The 22212-nt window shown below is 57.0% G+C and overlaps 2 protein-coding genes across 11 annotated transcripts in view; one reads left to right on the forward strand and one right to left on the reverse strand.

The window, feature by feature from the left end:
• Nucleotides 1–17826, forward strand: part of SLC6A9 (solute carrier family 6 member 9) — a 31619-nt gene extending 13793 nt beyond the window's left edge. For 3 of the 5 annotated variants that reach the window (XM_019957629.2, XM_070786681.1, XM_070786680.1), the window contains 12 exons: nt 3753–3909; nt 4490–4621; nt 5006–5276; nt 11765–11897; nt 12092–12226; nt 12308–12411; nt 12821–13058; nt 13148–13282; nt 13397–13496; nt 13585–13685; nt 16247–16417; nt 16543–17826. In XM_019957629.2, the coding sequence (XP_019813188.2) occupies nt 3753–3909; nt 4490–4621; nt 5006–5276; nt 11765–11897; nt 12092–12226; nt 12308–12411; nt 12821–13058; nt 13148–13282; nt 13397–13496; nt 13585–13685; nt 16247–16417; nt 16543–16737 (1872 nt within the window). In that variant the 3' untranslated portion in view covers nt 16738–17826. The remainder of the gene's footprint in view (nt 1–3752; nt 3910–4489; nt 4622–5005; nt 5277–11764; nt 11898–12091; nt 12227–12307; nt 12412–12820; nt 13059–13147; nt 13283–13396; nt 13497–13584; nt 13686–16246; nt 16418–16542) is intronic. The other 2 variants (XM_019957631.2, XM_070786682.1) reach the window with 1 other exon arrangement.
• Nucleotides 16247–22091, reverse strand: CCDC24 (coiled-coil domain containing 24). 6 transcript variants are annotated; one of them, XM_019957633.2, is made up of 9 exons: nt 21290–22091; nt 20902–21077; nt 20646–20762; nt 19897–19974; nt 19249–19303; nt 18686–18755; nt 18465–18543; nt 18113–18381; nt 16247–17923 (listed from the first exon to the last, which is right to left on the reverse strand). In XM_019957633.2, the coding sequence occupies exons 1-8, from the start codon at nt 21428–21430 to the stop codon at nt 18144–18146; spliced, it is 954 nt and encodes a 317-aa protein (XP_019813192.1). In that variant the 5' UTR covers nt 21431–22091; the 3' UTR covers nt 16247–17923; nt 18113–18143. The 6 variants fall into 6 exon arrangements, with proteins under 6 accessions (XP_019813192.1, XP_070642790.1, XP_019813194.1 ...); XM_070786689.1 differs by having other exon boundaries at nt 17917–18381; nt 19897–19971; nt 21305–22091; XM_019957635.2 differs by having other exon boundaries at nt 17917–18381; nt 21305–22091.
• Nucleotides 22092–22212: the final 121 nt, after the last annotated feature.

The raw sequence follows: 22212 nt of genomic DNA on the forward strand, positions 1-22212 counted from the left end.
GAGCTGAACTGCCTGAATTCCAGGAGTTCACCCAGAACAGTGAATAAACAGAGGGCAGAGGGCTAGGGAGAGGACTTACATAAGCAACTGCTCAGTGTGGCTCACCTTCCTGGGCAGGGATGGGGTGGGAGGTTGTGAACCCAAGACAGGTCACAAATCCTTGTGCAGGCATGGACACTGCTGCCTCAGTGGCTGCTTCTAAGGACGGGGCGCTGAGGGTCTTATGTGTGTATGTCTCTGCCTGGCGGACTTCATGGAGGATGACCAGCCAGCCCACCCACACAGCCGTGGAAGGCACGCCCCATAGCCTGCATCCTGCCGGGCCTGGGGAAGCTTGGGCACAGGGCAGGGCAATCCCCAATCTGGAGATCACCCATGAGGCCCATGAGGGCGAGTCAGAGGTGAGGGTGGGGGCTATCCAGGGAGCCCAAGGAGGAGGGACCATCCAGAAGGGCACCAGGCCACTCTGGTTTAACTCACCACCCAGGTGTGAGCGAGGGAGGGAGGTTGGGAGGGCAGTGAGGGGCCGCAGACAGTGGGAGATGGGTGATGGGCAGCAGGAGCCTGGAGCCTGGCCAGTCGGCAGGGCTGAGCTGGGTTAGGCAGACGGGCCACCAGTCTGGGTCAAACCCACGAGCACAATGACATTCTTTTGTGGGCACCTCAGAGCCAACAACCTCTGTAGGGACTGTTATTATCAGTGACAGGCCTTCCACCCAGCAGGTAAAAAAGAATGGAAGGCTTAGAATAAGGAAAATTATGCAAGGAGAAAAAAAGTTATGCAGCATTGGAAAAGTCTCGCTGGCCTTGGCATTGCTGTCCAGGAAGGAAGTGGAGGGGAGTCCCCAGAAGAAGGCTGGAAGGGAACTAGAGCCCCCAGGAACCTCCACAGAGGGACTCCTCCAGTGTCCTTGGAGGAAGGTGGGCTTCCTCTGTCCTTTGCCGGGCACTACGCCCTCACCAGCCAGACTGCCTGCACATAGCTTGCACTGGAATGAAAAGTCAGAGGCCTAGCTGTGGAGCAGGCCCCCACGGCAGCGTTCCCTCCACAGCTTCTGAATGGGGCACTGAAGGGCTGGGATACAGGGCCAGGGAGCAGCGGCTGGTGCTGCTTCTGCTGGGAGCTCCTCCCACCACTTGCAGGGCATCAGCACACCTCGTCCTGCATAGCGGACCCCTCGGGTTTGTTACTTCCCGCCACAGTCCCATCCCCATCTCCAGTTTCAGGCCCCAGTCCCCCAGGCTTGGGCCTCCAAGGGGCACAGCCAGCAGGGCGGAACTGTTGAGCGCAAGGCTCAGTAGTGTGCTGCTCGTGAATGCGACCACTGACTCCTGAGGGCTCAGTCAGCCTGTGACTCGCTGCTGGCCACCCTCCCAGGGCCCTCCACGCCAGGGGAGGAGCAGAGACCTCAGAGGCCCAAGTCTGGTCCTGCTGCACTTGGTCAGGCCTTGAACATCAAACCTTAGGACCTTGGTCTCTGCAAGAGGCCTTGCCCTGGCTCCACCCGTGAGGCCACTCTGGACCCTCAGTTGTCTCTCTTACAGCTGTAACTGCTGCTTCGTGACCCCACCCATGTACTCTGCAGCTGCCACAATCCTCCATTGTGCCCCTAAGTAAACAAGCCTCTGACAGAATAAAACTGTTATTGTAGGATCAACATATAGGAGGCCTATTTGGCTGGGCTTTGTTTGGGAATGGATAAACTACCCCAGGCAGGGCTCACGCCCTCTGAAAAAATGCCCCCCGAAGCCCCAAGCTATTGCTAGGCCTGTCCCCAAAAAAGGCCCTAGGAGATGGAGACAGGCTTAGCCAGGATTCTGTAGGGACCTGTCACACTAGATCTGGGAGCTGCCCCCCCGCCCTGACCCAAGGTGGCCTTCAAGCCTCTTCGTCAGGGCAGCCTTCTGTGACCTCACCCTGCTCCCACCCCCACCCTAGTCATCCTTTCACGCTCTCGTGATTTGAGAAATTCCCCTTTGTGGTCACGTTGAAGTTGCATGTAAAAATTATGTGTTTATCTCATCAATGGCTTACTTCCCCCTGGACTTCTAGCTCTGAGTGAGTCGGGGTGTGTTTTGTTCACTTCTGAATTCCCTGAGCCTGAGGTAGGGCTTGGCACATAGTAGGTGCTTGTAAACCTCCGAGGCTGCAAATGAATGCACACAGGCTGTCCTCTGGGCAGTGCTGGGTGGGAGGTGACACCTTTGTGCAGAACAAGGGTGTCTGTGCAGTAGTGCTCATGTGCTGTGCAAGCCTGGAGCAGCCCCCCAGATGCGCCCACTGAGAGCAAAGGGTGCGTGGCTACGAGGGCCACCATCAGGTGCTGGGGCCTCTGGGCCTGCCTTCCGAAAGAGGCCTTCCTGGAAGGCGCAGGCCCGGTGAGACCATTCCCCCACTCTGCGCCTGTCGGTCAGTGTCGGAGTCCAGCAGCAGCAAGGGACCAGGCCCATTTGTTTAGTTGCCTATGTGCCTTGAATCTGTCTCTTTCAAACTGAGGGTCAGTGTCACGACAGTGCTGTCCCTCAGAGTCGTGCAGCTATGTCTCTGACCCTGGGTGTCCTCCCGGGACACCTGGCCATTTCTGGGAGACTGTCACTCAGGGACTCTCTGGGCTTCTCTGTTGGTGACTCTCAGGGTCCTCCCTTGCCTCTGAGACTCCTCTGACCCCTCAGGCTCTGGCTCAGGGTGGCTGACTCAGTGGGAGGGGTGGAAGGGAGATGACATGGGGGACGGGTCTGCTCACACTTATAAAGGGACTTACTGGGTTAGTCCCAACTGTGGGGTTGGGGTCCTCAGTGGGGCTTCAGGCCACCCAGTCCAGCCCCACAGCTCCCCAGGCAAGCCTGCAACCTTCCTTTGGGGCAACCCCTTCATCAGCCCTTCCTGACCAGCCCCCTCTTCTGCAGCCCACGCTCTCTCAGCTCAGAGACCCTTTTCCGGAGTCACTCCCTCTAGTTCCCCTAGCACAGTCTGTCCTCCAAGTCTGGCATGGTGCCTACAGCTCTGGTCTCCTCCCCCAACTCATGGCCAGCAGACCCCCGCCCCAGCCCAGGTCAGCTTCCCCAGGGCTCCCCTTCCCAGTCGTGGGCAATAATTAGAGATGGCTCCCCTGGACCTCCCATCCTGAGTCCCAGAATGCCTTCCTCAGGTCTGGCCCAGCTCAGTTGCTTGCCTCTTCTTGTACCCTACAGCCCTGACCACCATGTGCCCCCTAGAAAAAGCCTTCAGCTGGGGGAGGGGTCCAGCGTCGCCTCCCCCACAGCCGCCTGCCATGGGCAGCGTGCTCAGCCTGGCGATGTGGTGGTGGCGGGTGGGGGGGCTGTCTGGACACTGGCCCCTTTGTGCCCAGCCCAGCTTGGCTGCTTGGTATGAGGCTCAGCTGCTCCTAGATCCTCACCCAGAGGGGAGAGGGGAGGCTTTGGAGGGGTTGGGGCTGGGGGGCTCTCAACTTGAGCTCTCTGTCAATGTCCCACCTCTCAGATGCTGGCAGTAGCTCCTCAGGTGGGCTGGTGCCCCCGGCACAGGGTGCTGGGGGGCTGGTGAGGGAGGCCCCACTTGGCACCCTCTGGCAGCCGCTCTTCCCTCTGTGCTCCTCTGCCAGGCCTGCCTGCAGCTCCTGCCAGCAGAGGGGAAGCCCAGGGTCGGGGTGGGGGCCTGGAGGGTCCACGGTGTCCCCACTGGGGGAGGCCTGAAGGGTCAGGTACCTCATGCCAATGCCTTGCTGATGGTAGCTTTTCTCCTGTCCCCACAGAATGGTGCTGTGCCCAGCGAGGCCACCAAGAAGGACCAGAACCTCAAACGGGGCAACTGGGGCAACCAGATCGAGTTTGTACTGACGAGCGTGGGCTATGCCGTGGGCCTGGGCAATGTCTGGCGCTTCCCATACCTCTGCTATCGCAACGGGGGAGGTACCCAGTGGGCACAGGGCAGGGACCACCCACATGGATAGAGCCCAGCCACCAGGGCCCAGCCACCCGCTTCCAGCACAGACCCCACTCCAGACAGGCTGGCCTCTGGCTCTAATCTCCTTTGCCCCCATCCCTGGCTTAGGTACAGTTTACCCCCTGACCTCAGCAGCCTGATCCCTCAAGGGGAGAAAAGGTAGAGAGGAAAGCAACCCAGCCTCCCAAGTCTCAGTTTTATACCCCATGCATTTCAACAGCCCCCACCCCCCACCAAATGATTTGGGGATATTTGAGGACCGCATCAGCTAACGTGTGTGAAACTGCTTGCTTAAGTCATCAATTCCCACCCAAACATGGTGGCTCTGAGTCCTGGGTTCAGCTCAGAGCAGACTTCCTGGGAACCTCTGTCAAGTTAAAAAACAGGCCATGAGCAGTGTGCCTCAGACTGAGGCTCCAGCCCAGGGCATGGCACACCCTCCTGGAAGCCCAGCCAATTGCAAAGGTTCTGCTGTCGGGTTCTGAGCAGGAAGAGGGTGGGATCCCCCAGAGCCGGCCCTGAGCCAGCCCTCTCCCTGCCCACCAGGAGCCTTCATGTTCCCCTACTTCATCATGCTCATCTTCTGTGGGATCCCACTCTTCTTCATGGAACTCTCCTTCGGCCAGTTTGCAAGTCAGGGCTGCCTGGGGGTCTGGAGGATCAGCCCCATGTTCAAAGGTGAGGCCCGGATGTGGTACACACACACACACACACACACACACACACACGGGCCTCTGGGGGCCGTGCTGACTCACCCATCTGTATAAACACTGCCAGCCGCTATGGAACCTGGGTGTTGACCGGAGGCCCACATCACCAGGCAAGGCCGGGGACACGTGCTGGGACCCATTGTTTACTTGGCCTCCACCCTCTCCTCCTACCCCGTGCATACACAAAAGCCCTTCACTGCCCCCCACCCCCAGCCCCAGCTCGCTCCTGCCAAGGCCTTGACCTGCCCCTTCTGTGGCCCTCCACGAAAGCCTGCCCCTTAGGCCCTTCAAAATGAGCTTCACGTCCTTCAGCTAGGTGTGTGAGGCTGCTCCTGCCCCTCCCCTCCCCCAGGTGTGGGCTACGGCATGATGGTGGTGTCCACATACATCGGCATCTACTACAACGTGGTCATCTGCATCGCCTTCTACTACTTCTTCTCGTCCATGACGCCCGTGCTGCCCTGGACCTACTGCAATAACCCTTGGAACACGCCCGACTGCATGAGTGTGCTGGATAACCCCAACATCACCAACGGCTCGCAGCCTCCTGCCCTGCCTGGCAACGTCTCTCAGGCGCTCAACCAGACCCTCAAGAGGACAAGCCCCAGCGAGGAGTACTGGAGGTGAGGCCCCGGTGGGACCTGGGCTTCTAGGGGTCACCCTGGGGGCCTGTCTTCAGCCCTCCCTCTTCGCCGTCGGGCACTGGTCTGCAGTCTAGGGAGGGTGCCCGGAATGGAGCAGGCCAGGGCTGTAGGCAGCCTCTCCAGTTCAGGAGAGGCTGACGCACAGGCTTTGTGAGTTTGTGAGAGTCCTTACACAGCGGCATGGAGGGAGGGAGGACTCCGGCAGTCAGGCAGGTCAGCCGAGGAGAGTCGGGGAATAGAAGGGGTGGCTTCCTGGCGAACAGAAGAGCCGAACAGAGGGCCTTAGTCCCGGGTGAGCCTGAGGGAAACCTGTTGTGACGAAGGGTAACAGGTGTGTGGGGAACTCACCAGCCATGTGGTAGCCTACAGGGAGTACGTGCCTTCTTGGAGGACTTACAAGAATGAAGTGTAGAACTAACCCTGCAGAACCAAAGAAGAGCTGTGGAAGTTTCCTGAGCCCAGAGCTGTCCTTATCAAGCTGTGTTTGGGAAGGGCAGCCTGGCACCCCTGAGCTCTGTGGTGACAGAGAATGGAGTCCCGGGGCTGGCTTGAAGGGAAGCTGTTGCTGGGGGTGTTTGGAACATCTTGTCCCAGCTGGGTGGGTGTGAGGGCACAGCAGGACATCCTGGAGGAAATTCCCCACGTCCTGTTGGGGAGCTCTTGGGAAGAGGGCTTTGTGGGCCAGTGGGCAGGCCTCGTTCATTCATTCCACAAACATTTATGGCGTCCACTCTGCCGGGCTCTGTGTGCCCATGGGGTATGAACGGCCCTGAGACCGTGCCATGAGGAGGTCACAGTCCAGAAGGGAGCTGGGTAGTTAATGCTATTAGGGGCAGGGGCCTCAGTGCAGGTATATGCAGGGATGTGGTGAGGGCAAGAGCAGGTGATCAAGGAGGCTTCCCATGGACTTCCCTCGAGGTCCCGTGTCTAAGACTCCAAGCTTCAAGTGCCTCCACTGCAGGGGGCACAGGTTCAGTCCCTCCTCAGGGAACTAAGATCCCATTTGCCTTGCATGACAAGCTCAAAAAATAAATAATAAAAAAAAACAAGACTTGGCAGAGGAGGGAGAAAAGGAGCTATGGAAGGATTGGGAGACGTGGGCAGATGAGCCACAGCCAGGGGGTGGCAGACTGGAGCTGGGGTTAGGAGCAGGTAGGACAGAGTACTGGGACAGAGGAGGCCAGGACATCAAAAGGCACAGGGCTCCCCTGCCGGTCAGAGGGTTCGAGGCCTTCTCCATGCTGTGATGGAGAGTCAGGGCTGAGCGGTTGAGGTCCCAGTGACACTTGAAGTCCTAGCAGGTCCACATCCTCTGAGGGCCAGCACTCAGAGCCTCAGGGCCCAGTGTCCCTGGGCTGCTGCTGCTGCATACCTGCTCAGTCGTGTCTGGCTCTTGGCAACCCCATGGACTGTAGCCTGCCAGGTGCCTCTGTCCATGGAATTTTCCAGGCAAGAATACTGGCATGAGTTGCCATTTCCTACTCCAGGGGATCTCCCTGACCCAGGGATTAAGCCAGTGTTTCCTGCACCTCCTACATTGGCAGGCAGATTCTTTACCACTGAGCCACCTGGGAAGGCCCTGTGCTGGGCTATAGATGTTCAAAGACGGGTAAGATGTGGTCACCGTCCTCAAGAATCATGGTGGAGGCGGGCCGGCGTCGGGGGTTAAAAAAAAAAAAAAAAGAATCATGGTGGAGACCATAGAGCCATTGCCTCCCAGTGAGGTTTGGGCAAAATCACCTCTGGGCATATTTGGTCATTCAGTCATTGGACGGGTCATTTCCTGAGCACCAAGTAGATACGGAGAACTGCACTCAGAGCAGGGACAGAGCGGGGAGTAGAAGACTCCTCCCACTTAGGTATTCTGCTACATTTGAGGCATGGTGTGGACTGGGCAACTTGATCTAGATGAGGGAGAACCTTCTGGAAGCTTCCAGAAGCACAAAGCCAAGAGATGCTCCAGAAATTCTCACCCCAGGGACTGTCTTCCAGGATGGGGCTACTGCTTGGCAAAGCTCAGGAGATTTTATCCAGTGCAATTAGAGGGGAATTTCCCTCCAAGAAAACTAGCCATGGGTCAGGAGGTGCACAGGATGGCCTGCTGAACTCCACTCCTTGGCTGGGGCTGGAGCCAGGCCTCCCTAAGGAGCCCCAGTTCCAGGCAGGACTCCTTCCCTTCAGGATGGCTCCCTGCTGCCCCCTCCCGGAGAGCCTAGGGAAGTGACCTTTGAGAGGGCTGCCCAAGCTGGCTTCAGCAAGATGAGGTGAGCAAGCACCCCCATTTCTCGGCACCTACTATTTGCTTATTGTTGCTGTTTAGTCGCTCAGTCGTGTCCGACTCTTTTGCAACCCCATGGGCTGTAGCTCTCCAGGCTCGTCTGTCCATGGGATTCTCTAGGCAAGAATACTAGGGTGGGTTGCCATTTCCTTCTCCAGGGGATCTTCCCAACCCAGAAATCAAACCCAAGTCTCCTGCATTGCAAGGTGAGTTCTTTACCCCTGAGCCACCAGGGAACTATGTGTTAGGCATATTATATGATATCACCCCCATTTTCAGATTCAGAGACTGATTCCCCGATGTTAAGGAGCTAGGCTTCAATGCTGTGTCAGGATATACATGTCCCACTGTGCCTGATGCCTAATGTGAATTAGGCTGATGATACTCTGCAGGCATTCTGGGTCCACAGTTTCCAGCAACCCTTTGGAAAGCTGCACAATCTCATTTGAGCCCCACGGCAACCCTACTAGTGTGTGCTGGTTTTATAAAATATTCCCATTCTACAAGTGAACAAAGCAAATCAAGAGAAAGATTGACTCCTCTAAAGGGAGAAGAGCTCCCAGGGCAGATTTCTGAGCCCACATCTGCCTTTTGCCCACCCTTTGGCTTCCAGTCTTCCCTGCCCTCACCACCTCTTTACAGCATTATCTTACAGTCCTGTGAGAGCTGATCTGATACCTGCTCAGGACCATGCCCTCATCTCCCCAGCAGACACCTGGCACCCAATGGGACTTGGATCCCAGCACCCCCCTCTCGGTGTCTTCATGCCAGCTCTAGAGCCACACAGACCTCACTCAAATCCTGGCTGTGCTACATACCAGCTTGGCCTTCTGAGGTCACCAAACCTCTTTTAGTCTCAACTGTTCATCCATTAAGTGGGAGTGGTTACAACATCATTCTTGTTATTATAAAGAGGTAGCAGAAATCACTAAGAACAGTGACGGGTACTCAGTAAGCACAGGGATAGCCACTGCTGGAGATGCAGTGAAATAGATGAGAGTGTCCTGTTCTCATGGTGTTTACCATCTGGTTGGGGAAATTAAAAAATAATGCAGAATAAGTCCAGAGATGTTATGTGAAAGCCAACTTGTAAATATGTGGGGTTCCAAAAGTTTTTCAGTTAATTGTTTGGTCTCAAAAGCACATGGTCCCAAACCAAAACAAAACATTAAATATGGTGCCATGAAAAGAAAGTTAGAGTTCAGAAGTCTAGCCTTCCAAACTCTTTAAGCCCTTGTATTGCATGCTGAACTCTTGCAATTAAAAACATAATACAAAGCACTACCAGTTTAACATATGTAACTAGATAAAGTTTTTAGAGAGTCTTTCGAGCATGGAATGTGTTGTTTACTTTGAATGCTGGTGCTTAAAGTAAATCACCTCTCAGCTGTAGCAGTAAGACCCGGTGGCTATTCTGGAAGGCAGAGCCTCCCAACACAATGTGCCCTAAATAGTGTGCCAGTCCGGTCGGGCTTGGGCAGCCCAGAATCTCCAGCCCTGCTGCCTTCAGCCTTCAGCTTTGAGTGACCTGTCTATTTGCCCCATGGGCCCAAAGTATTTTTTTCTGCATGTCCCAAAGGGAAAAAGATTGGAAAGCACAGCCGCAAAGGTCCAGGAGCCTCTCCTGGGAGCAGGGGGTGGATCCTATTCATCCCTTTGTGTTTGGTTCCCCCATGGACTGAGAGCCTGGAAAATTGCTCATCCTGATGCCTGTTGAGTGAACCAGCACAGAGGCAGGAGTTTGGCAGGAGTGGGATGTGTTGGACAGCGCCCTCTGCAGGTAACAATGTGAAGGGCAGCCTAGGCAAAGATTTGAGGCAGAGGAGGCCTAACAAGGTGCTTGCAAGTCTGACAGTCCAGTGGGCTGACCAAACAAATCCCAGACCTGGCAATATTGTCCCATGAGGGACCATGCTGACCACCCATCACAAAGTATTAAACATGTTGTCATGAGGTTTGAGAACTGAGTTGGAAAAAAATAAAGTAAAAATAGCTAAGATTAGAGGACAGCCTAGGAGCTGTGCTGAGAAGTCCTCACTGAAAGAGGGGCAAGAAAGGAGCCTGTATTTTTCTAAATTTATCTACAGATTATCCTAGGTTGATGTTATGATGCCCATTTTAAAGATGAGGAGACTGAGGCTCAACATTTTGTCTCTTGCTCATCAGTTCTAGCCTGGACAGCTCCAGCAGCCAAGCCAGTCCCCCTCCAGATACTCCCCTTTATACTTCCCAGTCCATTTTCTATGATGTTAATTCATTCATTCATTCATCCATTCAGCAAGTGCTTATTGGGCATGGCTCTTTGCCAGGCACTTTGCGAACCACTGGAGGGATACGAGAGTGAACAAAACAGACAAAACCCCTTGCCTTCATAGAGGGCAGATAACAAACGGAATAGTGAAATGTGCAGTACGATGGAAGGAGACATACTCTGGAGGAAAGTACAGCCAGGAATGGGGTAAGGGGTGCCAGGCTGGGGCAGGGGTCACAGTTTTAATCTGGGTATCCAGAATAGGCCCCTTTGCAAAGAGGACACCCAAGTAAAGATTTGAAGGAAGCAAGGAGGGAGGGAGCCATGTTGACAAGCCCAGCTGCATAATTTGTGGGGCCCAGAGCAAAATGAAAAGATGGGGACTCTTGTTCAAATGTGTTCAGAATTTCAAGATGGTGATGGCAGGACATTAAAGCAAGCACAAGGCCCTTCTAAGCATGGGGCCCTATGTGCCTGCAGAAATCTCACACCCATGTGGACATGTGGAGGTCTGGGGAAAAAAACACGCCAGACAGGGAAGAGTACGTGTAAAGGCTTTGAGGTGGGAGTGGGCCTGGCACATTTAAGGAACAACGAGGAACCTGATGCAGCTGGAGCAGTGAGCGGGGAGGGAGCAGGAGGAGAGGAGATTTGGGAGATGGCAGTTAGGAGATAGTGGATCATGGAGGGCTTTGTAGCCACTGTATGGACTGGTTTTTCCATGGCCAGAGATGGGAACTGCTACAAGGTTTTGAGCCAAGGAGAGGCCCTGAGAGACCTAAAAACCCCCCAGAAGCTTCTCATTGCTCTCAGAATAAAATCCAAACTTCTCTGCCTTGACTTCACAACTTCTCTTGATCTTGTTGCTTCCTATCTTCATCCTTCTCTATTCCCCTCCCCTTCTCCTCCAGCCTTCCTGAGCTACTGACATGCCCAGGCGGTTCCTGACCCTGTCCTGCTGGGTCATGACCTGACCCTGACCCAAGCCCTCAGCCTGGCGTGTGCTTTCATTTCTCTTCACCCACTTTCTCCCCATCCTTGAAACTTTGGCTCAAGCCTCCCCTCTTCCAGTAATACTTCCAGTGTGCTCCTCCCCATGGGGTTAAGACACTCCTGGAAGTGCCCACAATACCTGATTTAGGTCAATATGCCCAGCATCTAGCAAGGGCTTGGCACATCAATGTCCAGTTGATTGAAGAAACACAGCTGACATGGCATAGGGCTCCAGAGGGAGTCATGCACACTCAGGAGAGGAATTCAGGTTCAAGTCTAGGCCTGCATGCTCCAGTGTGTATGATAAGTCGCTTTAGTCATGTCCAACTCTTTGTGACTCCAGGGACTATAGCCCTGCATGCTCCTCTGTCCATGGGATTCTCCAGACAAGAATACTGGAATGGGTTGCCATTTCCTCCTCTAGGGGATCTCCCCAACCCTGAGATCAAACCCATCTCTCTTACGTCTGCTGCATTGACAGGCGGGTTCTTTACAACTAGTGCCACCTGGGAAGCCTCCGTCTTTCCTCAGTACTCCACTGCCTCCCTCTGCTCATCAGAGTTGGAGGACTAGTGTGGGTGAAAAGGTCACAGAAGGCTCCCTGGAGGAGGTGACACCAGATAGGGTATGTCCAGTCTGGAGGAGAGGGCCTTTCTAAAGGAAAGACCTGGGACAGGTCTGAGCAGGGACAGGGAGACCTCCACACCCCAGGGGCTGAGGAAGCTAGCCCAGGCCTGGGGTGTGGCCTCGAGGATCCTGGGAGAGGCAGCAGGCAGAGCGGGCTGAGCAGGCTGCGGCTGGGGCCTTGCCAAGGCTCCCATCTCAGACAAGCCAGCTGCCGGGATTCCGTGAGAAAGGAGGGAGCTGCCAGGCTGGGCCCTGGGCCTTAGGAATGTGTTGCTGGACGGCGGGGCTGGCCCTCAGTGACAGAGTATCCCCTTCCAGGCTCTACGTGCTGAAGCTGTCGGATGACATCGGAAACTTCGGGGAGGTGCGGTTGCCCCTCCTCGGCTGCCTTGGTGTCTCCTGGGTGGTCGTCTTCCTCTGCCTCATCCGAGGGGTCAAGTCTTCAGGGAAAGTAAGTCCCCCTCCTTCCAGGATCTGTGCCCACCCAGAAATATCCTGCCTCCCCTGCCTGGGTTTTGTGAGTGGGCGGGTTGGTGGGGGAGTGATGAAAGCATGTAGGATGGAAAGAGGGACCAGAGGACCCGTGCTGGTTGAGCGGGGTGGGAAGAGCCCAAAGGAGTCCAGTGAGGCCCCTCTCACCCCCAGGTGGTGTACTTTACTGCCACATTCCCCTACGTGGTGCTGACCATCCTGTTCATCCGTGGCGTGACCCTGGAAGGAGCCTTCACGGGCATCATGTACTACCTGACCCCACAGTGGGACAAGATCCTGGAGGCCAAGGTGGGCTGTGGGTGGAAGGTAACCTGGAGGGATGGGGAGGGGCAGAGAGACGCCAGCCTCTGAGCGCAGCTCCTCCTGCAGGTCTGGGGGGACGCCGCCTCCCAGATCTTCTACTCGCTGGGCTGCGCGTGGGGCGGCCTTGTCACCATGGCTTCCTACAACAAGTTCCACAACAACTGTTACCGGTGAGAGTCTCCCTGCCGGCGCTGGGGCTGCTCCCTTGCTCCTGCCCTCTCTGCAGCCTGACCCTGCTTCCCCCAGACCCACCAGATCCAGTGCAGCCTCCTGGCCTGCCAGGACCCTCCCTTCCGCTCACAGCCTGGAGATCCTGGCAGTGCTGGGTCTGGGTCCAGTCGTTGCAGAACAGAGAACACTTAGGCAGAAGAGAGAAGGGGTGCCGACAGTGATGCCCCAGGGGTCTGTAAGGACTCAGAGCCTCAAGCCCACTTAAGGAGGCCCAGAACAGACCAGAGATGAGAATGGGAGTGCTTTTGTTCCTAGAACTTTCCCCGTCTCCAAGTCTCCGGGCCTGGCCCAAATTGGGCAGGAGGAACTAAGCTGCATGTCCTGACCACGTGCTTCCCTCCCCATTAGAGACAGTGTCATCATCAGCATCACTAACTGTGCCACCAGTGTCTATGCCGGCTTCGTCATCTTCTCCATCCTGGGCTTCATGGCCAATCACCTGGGTGTGGATGTGTCCCGCGTGGCAGACCACGGCCCGGGCCTGGCCTTCGTGGCATACCCAGAGGCCCTCACACTGCTGCCCATCTCCCCACTCTGGTCCCTGCTCTTCTTCTTCATGCTCATCTTGCTGGGGCTGGGCACTCAGGTACGAGGTGCGGGACTCGGGCCTGTGGCTGGGGGCGGGAGGAGGCGGGGCCAAGGGTAGGCCCCTGCTCTGATGGCCGAATCCTGCAGTTTTGCCTCCTAGAGACGTTGGTCACAGCCATTGTGGATGAGGTAGGGAATGAGTGGATCCTGCAGAAAAAGACTTACGTGACCTTGGGCGTGGCTGTGGCTGGCTTCCTTCTGGGCATCCCTCTTACCAGCCAAGTAAGAACCAAGGGAAAGGCTGGGTGGGAGTTGCCAGGGTATGGGGGGAAGACAGGGGAGAGACGGGGACCGTAGCCTCAGGCACCCCTGACTCAGCTGCCCACTGGCCCATAGGCAGGCATCTACTGGCTGCTGCTGATGGACAACTATGCGGCCAGCTTCTCCTTGGTCATCATCTCTTGTATCATGTGTGTGTCCATCATGTACATTTACGGTAAGTGCCCAAGCTTCCACGGCCTTCCATGTCCCATCCCTTGGCCTGCTTATGCTGTCCTGTGGGCTGCTGACCTCCCTCTCTTCAGGGCACCAGAACTACTTCCAGGACATCCAGATGATGCTGGGGTTCCCACCACCCCTCTTCTTCCAGATCTGCTGGCGCTTCGTCTCACCAGCTATCATCTTTGTAAGTTCCTCGCTGGTCCCTCCCCTGCTGCCCCCGTGGCGAGCGTCTTTCTGTTGGGAACCAGCCAAGGAAGAGCACGAGCTCTTCAGGCCAGAGCTCCCCCTGGGGGCTCCACACCCACAGCTCTGGTTATTGGAAGTCTGAGCAAAGCTGTATAGAGGCAGACAGGTGTGCAGACTCAGAACCACCCAAGCCCTGGCCTTGGGTTAGGAAGGGAGCACAGGGCCCTGTATTTGACAGAAGACAGTGCGCAGCTTCAGAAGGGGAAAATAGGCTGGCAGCAGCTGAGAGCCGACCCTCTCTCCCTGGTATTTCCACCTGGCATCCCCCCAGAGGAGTCTCAGGAACCATGACTGACATTGGCATTGGGCCTCTGACAGCCTCGCTGAGCTTTTGTATCTCTAGTCCCTTATAGCTGAGGTGCTTGGAGTGCTCAGGATATGTGGTGTGAATGCATGTTCCAGAAGCAGGCTGTGCAAGTCAGGTATCAGCTCAGGATCCGGGACACCCTCCTAAGCCACCCTGGAATGGGCTGGCTTGGGAGGGGGAGTTCTGGGTTTCCACCAGTATTCAACACCTGGAAGACAGACCCCCCAGCAGGGAGGTCTGGTGGAAAAAGCCCACCATGACCAAGAACAATATACTAAGTCTCATGATACAACTCTCCATGGTTTCGTTATTATCCCCACTTTACAGATGAGGAAACTGAGGCCCTGAGATGTTAAGTAGTTGACCCAACGTTATACAGCTTCTAAGAGTCAGAGCCCTCGTGCGAAGCAGGTGGTTTGATCTGGAGCCTGTGTGCTGGGCCCATGCTGCACTAGAAACAAGTTTAGGAGGAGGAGTGGTCTATGGACTACAAACCTGATTTGGTCCTTTACGATCAGGGTGAGAAGTCAGGGGCTGGGGGGAGGAATTTGCTAGTATAATGGTCCCTCCACAGAAAAGAGGTAGGGCCATCTCTGAGTGACAGAGGGGTCAGCCCGATGGTCCGGGCAGTGTCTGGAGTCGTGCCCCCTATCGTGCCAGCTCCTCTGTGCTGCAGAGAGGTCAGCACCAGATTTCCACTTTGGCTCATGTTTCTGGGAAAAAAAAAAGGCCCCTGAGGGCTGAGGCCTCCATCACATGGGGTGTGGGATCTTCCCGAGCCTGGCACAGGCACCAGCTCTGGCCACTGGCCCAGCTTTGAAACAGGAGGAGCGGAAATGTCCTGTAAGCGGTGGGAGGCGGGGGAGGGCAGACGCCACGGCCGAGTGCTGTGCCCTCGGGGGTTGCGGCTTTGGCCCAGGACCTGCCCTGGGGGAGCTCATCCTCCAGGGCTCCCAGGAAGCTGCTGCCCTGTGGGGAGACCCAGGGCACTGCCCAGGCAAGGCAGGAGGCAGGAGGCAGCCTGGGTCCAGTGTCTCCAGGAAACTGAGGCAAAGCCCGCAGCATCCTCTCTGTGCTCAGAAAGCCAGGCTGGAATCACCTTCGGGTGAGGATGCCAGGCTCTGTGGATGCGTGCTTCTGGGCTGTTAGTTTTCTTTGGAGGCTTTACTTCTTCATAGTGCTAAAAAGATCTTTAAAAAAAATTTTTTTTACAAACTCCATCCTTTTATCAGCTCAAATAAAGAATTTGTCCACACATTAGATCAGGCTCTAGTTCCATTCAGGAAACTTGTTATAAGCTCCTCTAAGTGCAGCATTCCCCGAGTGGATACAGGTCTTGAGTTCTAGAATTTAGTCACTAAAAAGGCTGGAGGGGCCTGAGCTCCAGGATGCAGCTGAAGGCTTGGGAGGTGTATGCTGAGGCCTCCTGGCAAGCAGCACCCACTGCCCCAGGCCCTCCGGGTGGCCCATGAGCCACCTGCCCATCTTTCCACTTCCTGTAGTATTTTTGTTGCTGCAACCCTAGGCTTTATCTCTGGTGTCCCTCGGCTCTTTCCACAGAGGTTCCTGAGAGCACCCCCAACCTGACATGGTTTCTAGGCTCCGGAGCTCCCCCCGGCTGTCCATTGCTGTTTCTGCAGCCATAGACTGGAAGGATTTCTCCCTTTCCTTTCCCCCATTGCTCCCACCTCCCTGCATAAGTCAGTTCAGATCAGCACATAAGATTGTGCCAGGCGCTGTGTTGGGCACTGAAGACCTAGAGCTGATGCAATCCCAGGAGCTCCCAGGTCTGGAGGAAACATTCAAAAAACACTTAGTAGATGGAAAATACCATTGAAGCCTTAAAGGCCGTGGATTCGGCCTTACTTCAGCAGGCAGTTGGGGGCCACTGCAAATCTTTGAGTAGAACTGACTTCCAAGGGCCATGGCAGCTGAACAGTTTCTTGCTGCTTCAGGATTATCCAGAAGCCAGACCCCTCCCCTTCCACAGTGCCCACCTGCCCATCATACCCTGGACCCCTGGTGCCATCAGCTTCCACTACCCAAACGTTGATGTCAACCCTGCCCTCCCTGAGATGCCCCTTTCTATTCTGGGAAGCTGGAGAGGGAGGGGAGCAGTGCTGATAGGAGGCCTAAGGCCGGGGTGGGGCTGGGCAGGACTCACGCCCACTCCCAACCCCCACTCTTTGCAGTTCATTCTCATCTTCTCGGTGATCCAGTACCAGCCAATCACCTACAACCAATACCAGTATCCAAGCTGGGCCGTGGCCATTGGCTTCCTCATGGCTCTGTCCTCTGTCATTTGCATTCCACTCTACGCCCTGTTCCAGTTCTGCAGAACAGATGGGGACACCCTCCTCCAGGTGAGGGGTTGGGACAGGGGCAGCCAGGTGAATCAGAAGGGGGTGGATGGATGGATGGCGCTCCAGGGCTCCCTTCTGATGCACTCTGCCCGCCTGTCCCTCCCCCATGCCTACCTCTCCTGCAGCGTTTGAAAAATGCAACAAAGCCAAGCAGAGACTGGGGTCCCGCCCTCCTGGAGCACCGAACAGGGCGCTATGCCCCCACCATTGCACCCTCCCCTGAAGACGGGCTTGAGGTCCAGCCGCTGCACCCAGACAAGGCCCAGATTCCCATGGTGGGCAGTAATGGCTCCAGCCGTCTGCAGGACTCCCGGATATGAGCACAGCTGCTGCGGGGCATGCCCCACCCCCACCCCGTGCTCCCAACACAAAGACTGGGGAGATGGTGGATAGGTGTCCCCGCCTGCCCCCACCATGCCCTGGCCAGGGGTGGCCCCTGCCACCTTGGCCACCACTGCTAGCGCGGTCATTCGTGCTCGTGTCCCTAGTGTTTACAGGTCCTTTGGATGCTAAGATGGCAGCTGGGGGGTGTGGGTGATGGCGGGGTTGCTGGGGGGCCCAATTGCACTTTGGAGGGGTCTCAGGCCAGGTCCCCAGAGGCCTGCTGGGCTTCACGTGGCCTCTGATGCCCCCATACTTTGCCCTGAGCTGAGGTTCTGGGTGGGTCTCCTACCTGTCCCTTGCCCTGAGCCTTTGGCCTCCTGACCAGTGTTCCTGCCCTTGGGGTGGACCCCAGCCTCCGCCCAGGCTAATTCAGATCTTCCTACCTGGAGGCAGGGTGAGGAGCCGGGGGGCTGTGCAGTGTTACGGGTCAGGCTGTGCGGCTCGGCCCTTTTGTCTGTGTGATTATTTTTGTAAAAATTGTATTATCTGTGGTTGCCACCCCCTCACCCTTGGCCTCAGGCCCAATCTGTCTTCCAGGCCCACCTGCACCTCACTTGGCGGCTCTGAGGTCTCTGCGCCTCCTTCCAGCACTGGCTGTCAGGGCCAGCCCAGCAGAGGCCCATGACCCAACAGCCCACCCAAAGAACTCGTTTCTGGGGGGTAGGGGTGGGGTGATGCTCAGCAGGAGGTTTGAGCCCAGAGCCCCAGGGAAGGGGACCCTACATGACACCCGCTTTCCTACCACCACCAGGCTACAGCCCAGTCTTCCCAAACTGGGCTACCCTTGTTCACGTGCCAAATTGCCCCAGCCCACGTGCCCCAGCCCCTCTCTGGAGCCAGAACTCCTTCCCCCAAGCCCTGGAGTGTCCGTGTGTCCGTCCTCCGTGCCCCTCTGTGCAGTGACAGCCCCGGAAGAGCCGCCTCTAATCCTCTGTAGCAATAATGGTGTGCCTCCCACCCCCGACCATCCGCGCACCACTAGGATTTTAAAGTCCATAGGTTTTAATGAAATTTCTATTCCTGTCTCTGTGCTGCTGCTGTGCTTTGTCTGGGTCCTCCAGGGGGACATGAGTCAGGGCTGGGACAAGACCTTCTGCCAGGCCTTTGCGGGGGGGGGTGTACCTGGGAGGAGAAATGCCAGAGGCTGTGACAGTCAGGACTGGACACCCAGGACCTGGTGAGAAGGTAGAGTGAGGGCCAGACAGACAGACAGCAGTGGAATCCTGAGGAGGGCTCATCCCAGACTAGATCTGAAGTAGGCTGGGCCCTGGAAGCTGAAAGGGGGCAGTAGCAGACAGGACAAGTGCCAACCGAAGCTGAAGCCTCCTTCCTGAGCAGCCCTTCAGGTTGGGGCCTGGGGAGCTGCACTGGACATCGGAGTAGAAGCTGGCCTTTTCCTGGGGCTGCACTGAATCTTCCGTCCCCAGCGGCAGGTGGAGGCCAGGCTGCGAGGTTTGGGGCAGTGCTCCAGAGGAGGAGCAGGCAGGCAGCACTGGAGAGGCCTGGCCCAAACTCCAGCAGCCCCGTGGAGGCAAGACAGGGGTCCAGGGCCCTGGCTGGAGGACCCTAAGGGCTGTGGCCTGAATGGGAGGGATTAGCTGTGAGGGGGCTGTGGCCTGCCTCTCAGCCTGCCCCATCCAGCTATCTGTCTGCTCTGGGTTACCTGTGGCTGGAGGAGACACAGGAAGGCCTCAGGGGTGACTGCAGCTCCTGTTGCATGGCTGCCTTCTGTTCCTTTAGCTCTGGAGGAGAGGTTCTACCTGAGACACAGCGCCCAGTCTTCCAGGGTGTGTTACAAGAGCGGGGGGCGGGGGGGCATGGGGGAGATGGGGGGTGGGAGTGGCACAGAGTGCTGGGTGCTCTGGGGCCTGCTAGGGTCCTCACCTGCGAGGGTGGGCTCTAGGCTTGGCTTAGAGGGCCGAGCGGCCCCTATATATTCTTCTTCCAGGCAGCGCTGCAGGGAGAGCTGGCTTAGTGCCTGGCCTTACGACAGGGGCAGGGCAGGTCTGGGCAGGGTGCCCAGGCCAGGATCCCCATGGTGCGGCGCAGGAACCAGCCCGTGCAGTCTCTTCATCCCAACCACATGGGGGCACTCCTGAGAGGAACACCAGCCTCTCCCTGAAAAGCTGAGCTTGGCAAGGGGGTGGCAGGCCTGAATCCAGACTTGGGGAAGAGAAGAAGGCAAAAGACCTGGGCAGACCCAGCAGTTGATCTAAAAGTGCTGACCTCGGACTTAGGGACTCAACTGGAATATGGGTTCACGTACTTAGGGATCACACACATAAGAAGTGTGCACAAGGGAAAAACGGACCCAGGGTTCACACAACCTCTGCAGGCACAGACACACACAGACCCATGTGTGTGGATCTCATGCCCTGGGTGAGAGGCAGGGGTGTCTACGCTCAGCAGAAGGGCTGGGGGCAGGGCGGCCCAGGACTGCAGCTCACCTGCAGGATGGGAATCTCCCTCTCCAGTGCGCGGCACTCTTCCTCCAGGAGGGCCCTGGGACATGGACAGTGCAGCACCGGAAGCAGTGTGGCAGACCCGTATCTCAGCAGAGCCCTCCAAGCGGTCCCCACCCCCGGCCTCCCCAGGAGCCTCCTCTGGGCCCTCCTATCACAGCCCACCTCTCCCTCTGCTGCCCTCATGCTGTTCCAGCACAGCCTTGCAGCCCCGCTAGCCTCTTCCTGGGCAGGGAGTGTCCTCTCTCCTTGCCCGCCTCCCAGGGCCCACCCTGAGGAGCAGCATTCTCTCTTCTACACGATAGGACTAGACTTGCGGGTCCTCCTGCCTCCATTCTTTCCCGCATCACAGCCCTGCCCCTGCTTTAAAAACTCTGCTATGTGTCATCTTCTCCCACCTCCCAGGATAAGAGTCCTCAGGCCAAGGCCCATGTAGGCATCTGTACTTGACTGATTTCCTGGCAGCAACCTCATCAGCACCCTGCCCTTTCCACCTCTCAGCCCCACTCTCCTGGGTCTCCCAGCCAGGTGTGTTCCCTCCCCTCTCCTCCCAGTAGTCCCAGTACATCAGGGTCCATCCACAGTCCCACCCTGCCTGTCTCCACCCCCACTGCACACACTTGGGGGCCTCACCGCAGGTGTCCAGCAACCTGATCAATGTGGGACATGTTCAGCTGGTCCTTGATGACACTGAGGTCCCGGTAACAGCTGCTGGCAGATGAAGTCAACCTCACTCTCCCATGCTGCTTCACCCCAGGACTTCAGGACACAAATGCCATTTCTCCTAGACAATTTTGTGCTTTTTCACAAAGGCAATACAAGATGGTACTAAAAGGAGGAGATCTGGAGCCTGGGATTGCACATGGGTTCTGCCACCCTTTACTGTGTACGAGCCTGGGAAAGTCGATCATCCTTTCTGAGCATGATGTCCCCTTATGAAGGGGACATCATCCCCTTCATAAGGATGTGTGAGAAGTAAGTTGCTACCATTCACTGATGAACATGCTGCTGCTCATTTATCTCATTCAGTCCCCAGTCCTCACAGCCTGGTTGTCCCAGCCTGAGGCACAACTGGCCACTGGATGAAGTCTTTCCTTCCACTCATATCTGCGTGTAGTGCACCCTATTCCTGCAAAGTGCTTCTCTTTGTATCTGTCTGGAAGTCTGTTCCTCATATTCTAAAACCCAGATGGAACCAAGCTCCCAGGGTTGGCACGTGTCTCCTGAGCCTCTGCAGCCCTCATGGGCTGACTCCTACCACAGGTGGCTGTAGAAGTGTCAGTCCCAGACCAGGAGCTCCTCCATGCCCGCAGGTGGGACCTACCAGCTGGCCGGGGTCCGTTGCTCAGCAAGGACAGATCCCGCCTCTCCTATTACTATACCTGGGGTCACCAGCTCTCATCTGGAACATCTCCTGTTCTGGCAAATCACGCCTGGGCTCCTCCAAGGCAAAGCGCAGGACCCTGGGGCTATACTGGACCCAAGCCTGGGTTTGGTCCCTGCAGAAGATGCATAAAGGCAATTCAGGGGCTCCTTCCAGGGAACCACAGGAAAGGTAACCCTGGCCACTTGTCAGTTGCCAGGCTAGCCCATCTGAGTTCTGGACACAGGCCCCAGCCCCAGGTCTGGAGCTCCAACCTGCCCTCACAGATGGCCTTCCGGCGGAGACCTTGGAGCAGCTGCCGCAGTTCCTGGCGCACAAGATCTCTTACGAGGGGCGGTGGTGCCAGAAGGGAGGAGAGGTCAGAGGTGGGGCGTGATCCAGGGGCTTGGCTAGATCGAGCCTCTTGGAGCAATGATCGTAACATCACCACCTGCAAGGAGAGCTGGGACACCTCGGTGACTGCGGAGGGAAGTGAAGGGAGGCAGGGGAGCTGGGGGAATGAGGCGCAGGGCAGTTAAATTGGAGAGGGTTAGGCGGACAATGAGATCCGACAAGAGCTCGAGAGTTACTGGGCAGGGATAGGGACCCATAGAAGGTGAGCAAATCATCCAAGTCGTGGGACAGATCTGCCGTGGGGCCCACCTTCTTACGCCCCACCTCTGCCCGAAGCTCCAGGCTCAGATCCACCGTCGTCTCCCCTAGAATTCTCTTCACTTCGGGCCGCTCCGGGAGCGGAACGTGCTCTTCCACCAGTTCCCACAGCGACGGGGAGTCCCCAGGCATGGCCCGCCCGCGCCGCCGCCCCCCAGACTCGGGGCCGCACGCTTGGACCTGCGGGACCCCCCGTCCGAGCGCTGGGTTACTGGGATACCGCTAGTCGCCCAGGGCCGGGCACGCCCACTCACGCCTCGCCCGCTTCCGGGTCTCACAGGCCACGCCCCCAGCCTGTCACTCGGACCGGCCTCTCCCAAGCCCCATTCTATTCTGCCTCCCGTCCCCACGACTAGAGTTGCTCGGTCCAGAGCCGCTGGCCTCTGGCGCTCTTCTGCCCTACTACTGATCGACTCTCGGAGGCCACGGTTTCAGGTCGCGGCCCCGGGAGCCAGGCGGCGGGACTGGGGCCCTAGCTCCGCCTCTTCCGCATGGCCGTCACCCGGGAAACGGGGCCAGCTAGCCCCAAGCCCCGCCCCCAGAGAGTCCCGGGCCCGCCCATTCCAGGCGGTGCCGGCTAACAAAGCCCAACCCACAGCCGTGGTAGGTGGTTTCCAAGTCTCAACCATGCACATCAATCTGACCCCAAGCACCTTTCATCCCCGGGCACCTTTAGACGCCAGGGCAGGTGAAAGAACCGAGAAATTTGAGCCCGGTGGGTTTATTACTTCCTTGCCTTTTCCGGCCAGGAGGCAGCGGCAGGGTAAAATTTGTCCTTCCAGCCCGCGTAAGTCTAGTGAACCCCTGCGCTTCTAGGGATTTGGGGAACCAGGACAGTCCGGACCAGACAGATTGGGCCAGGCGCCCTTCCCCAAACACACCAGGATCCGAGATTAGGGATCCAGATCCCCATC

Source organism: Bos indicus, chromosome 3 (assembly GCF_029378745.1).
Source record: "Bos indicus isolate NIAB-ARS_2022 breed Sahiwal x Tharparkar chromosome 3, NIAB-ARS_B.indTharparkar_mat_pri_1.0, whole genome shotgun sequence".
Taxonomy (NCBI): Eukaryota; Metazoa; Chordata; class Mammalia; order Artiodactyla; family Bovidae; genus Bos; species Bos indicus.

Excerpts from the sequence above, each read along its gene's own strand:
- CCDC24 (XM_019957633.2), bottom strand. The coding sequence starts at position 21,430 with ATGCCTGGGGACTCCCCGTCGCTGTGGGAACTGGTGGAAGAGCACGTT. Across the intron at positions 19,975-20,645 it reads ATGAGAGCTGGTGACCCCAG|CAGCTGTTACCGGGACCTCA; the intron begins GTATAGTAATAG and ends TTCATCTGCCAG. Across the intron at positions 18,544-18,685 it reads CCTAGAGCCCACCCTCGCAG|AGCTAAAGGAACAGAAGGCA; the intron begins GTGAGGACCCTA and ends CCTCTCCTCCAG.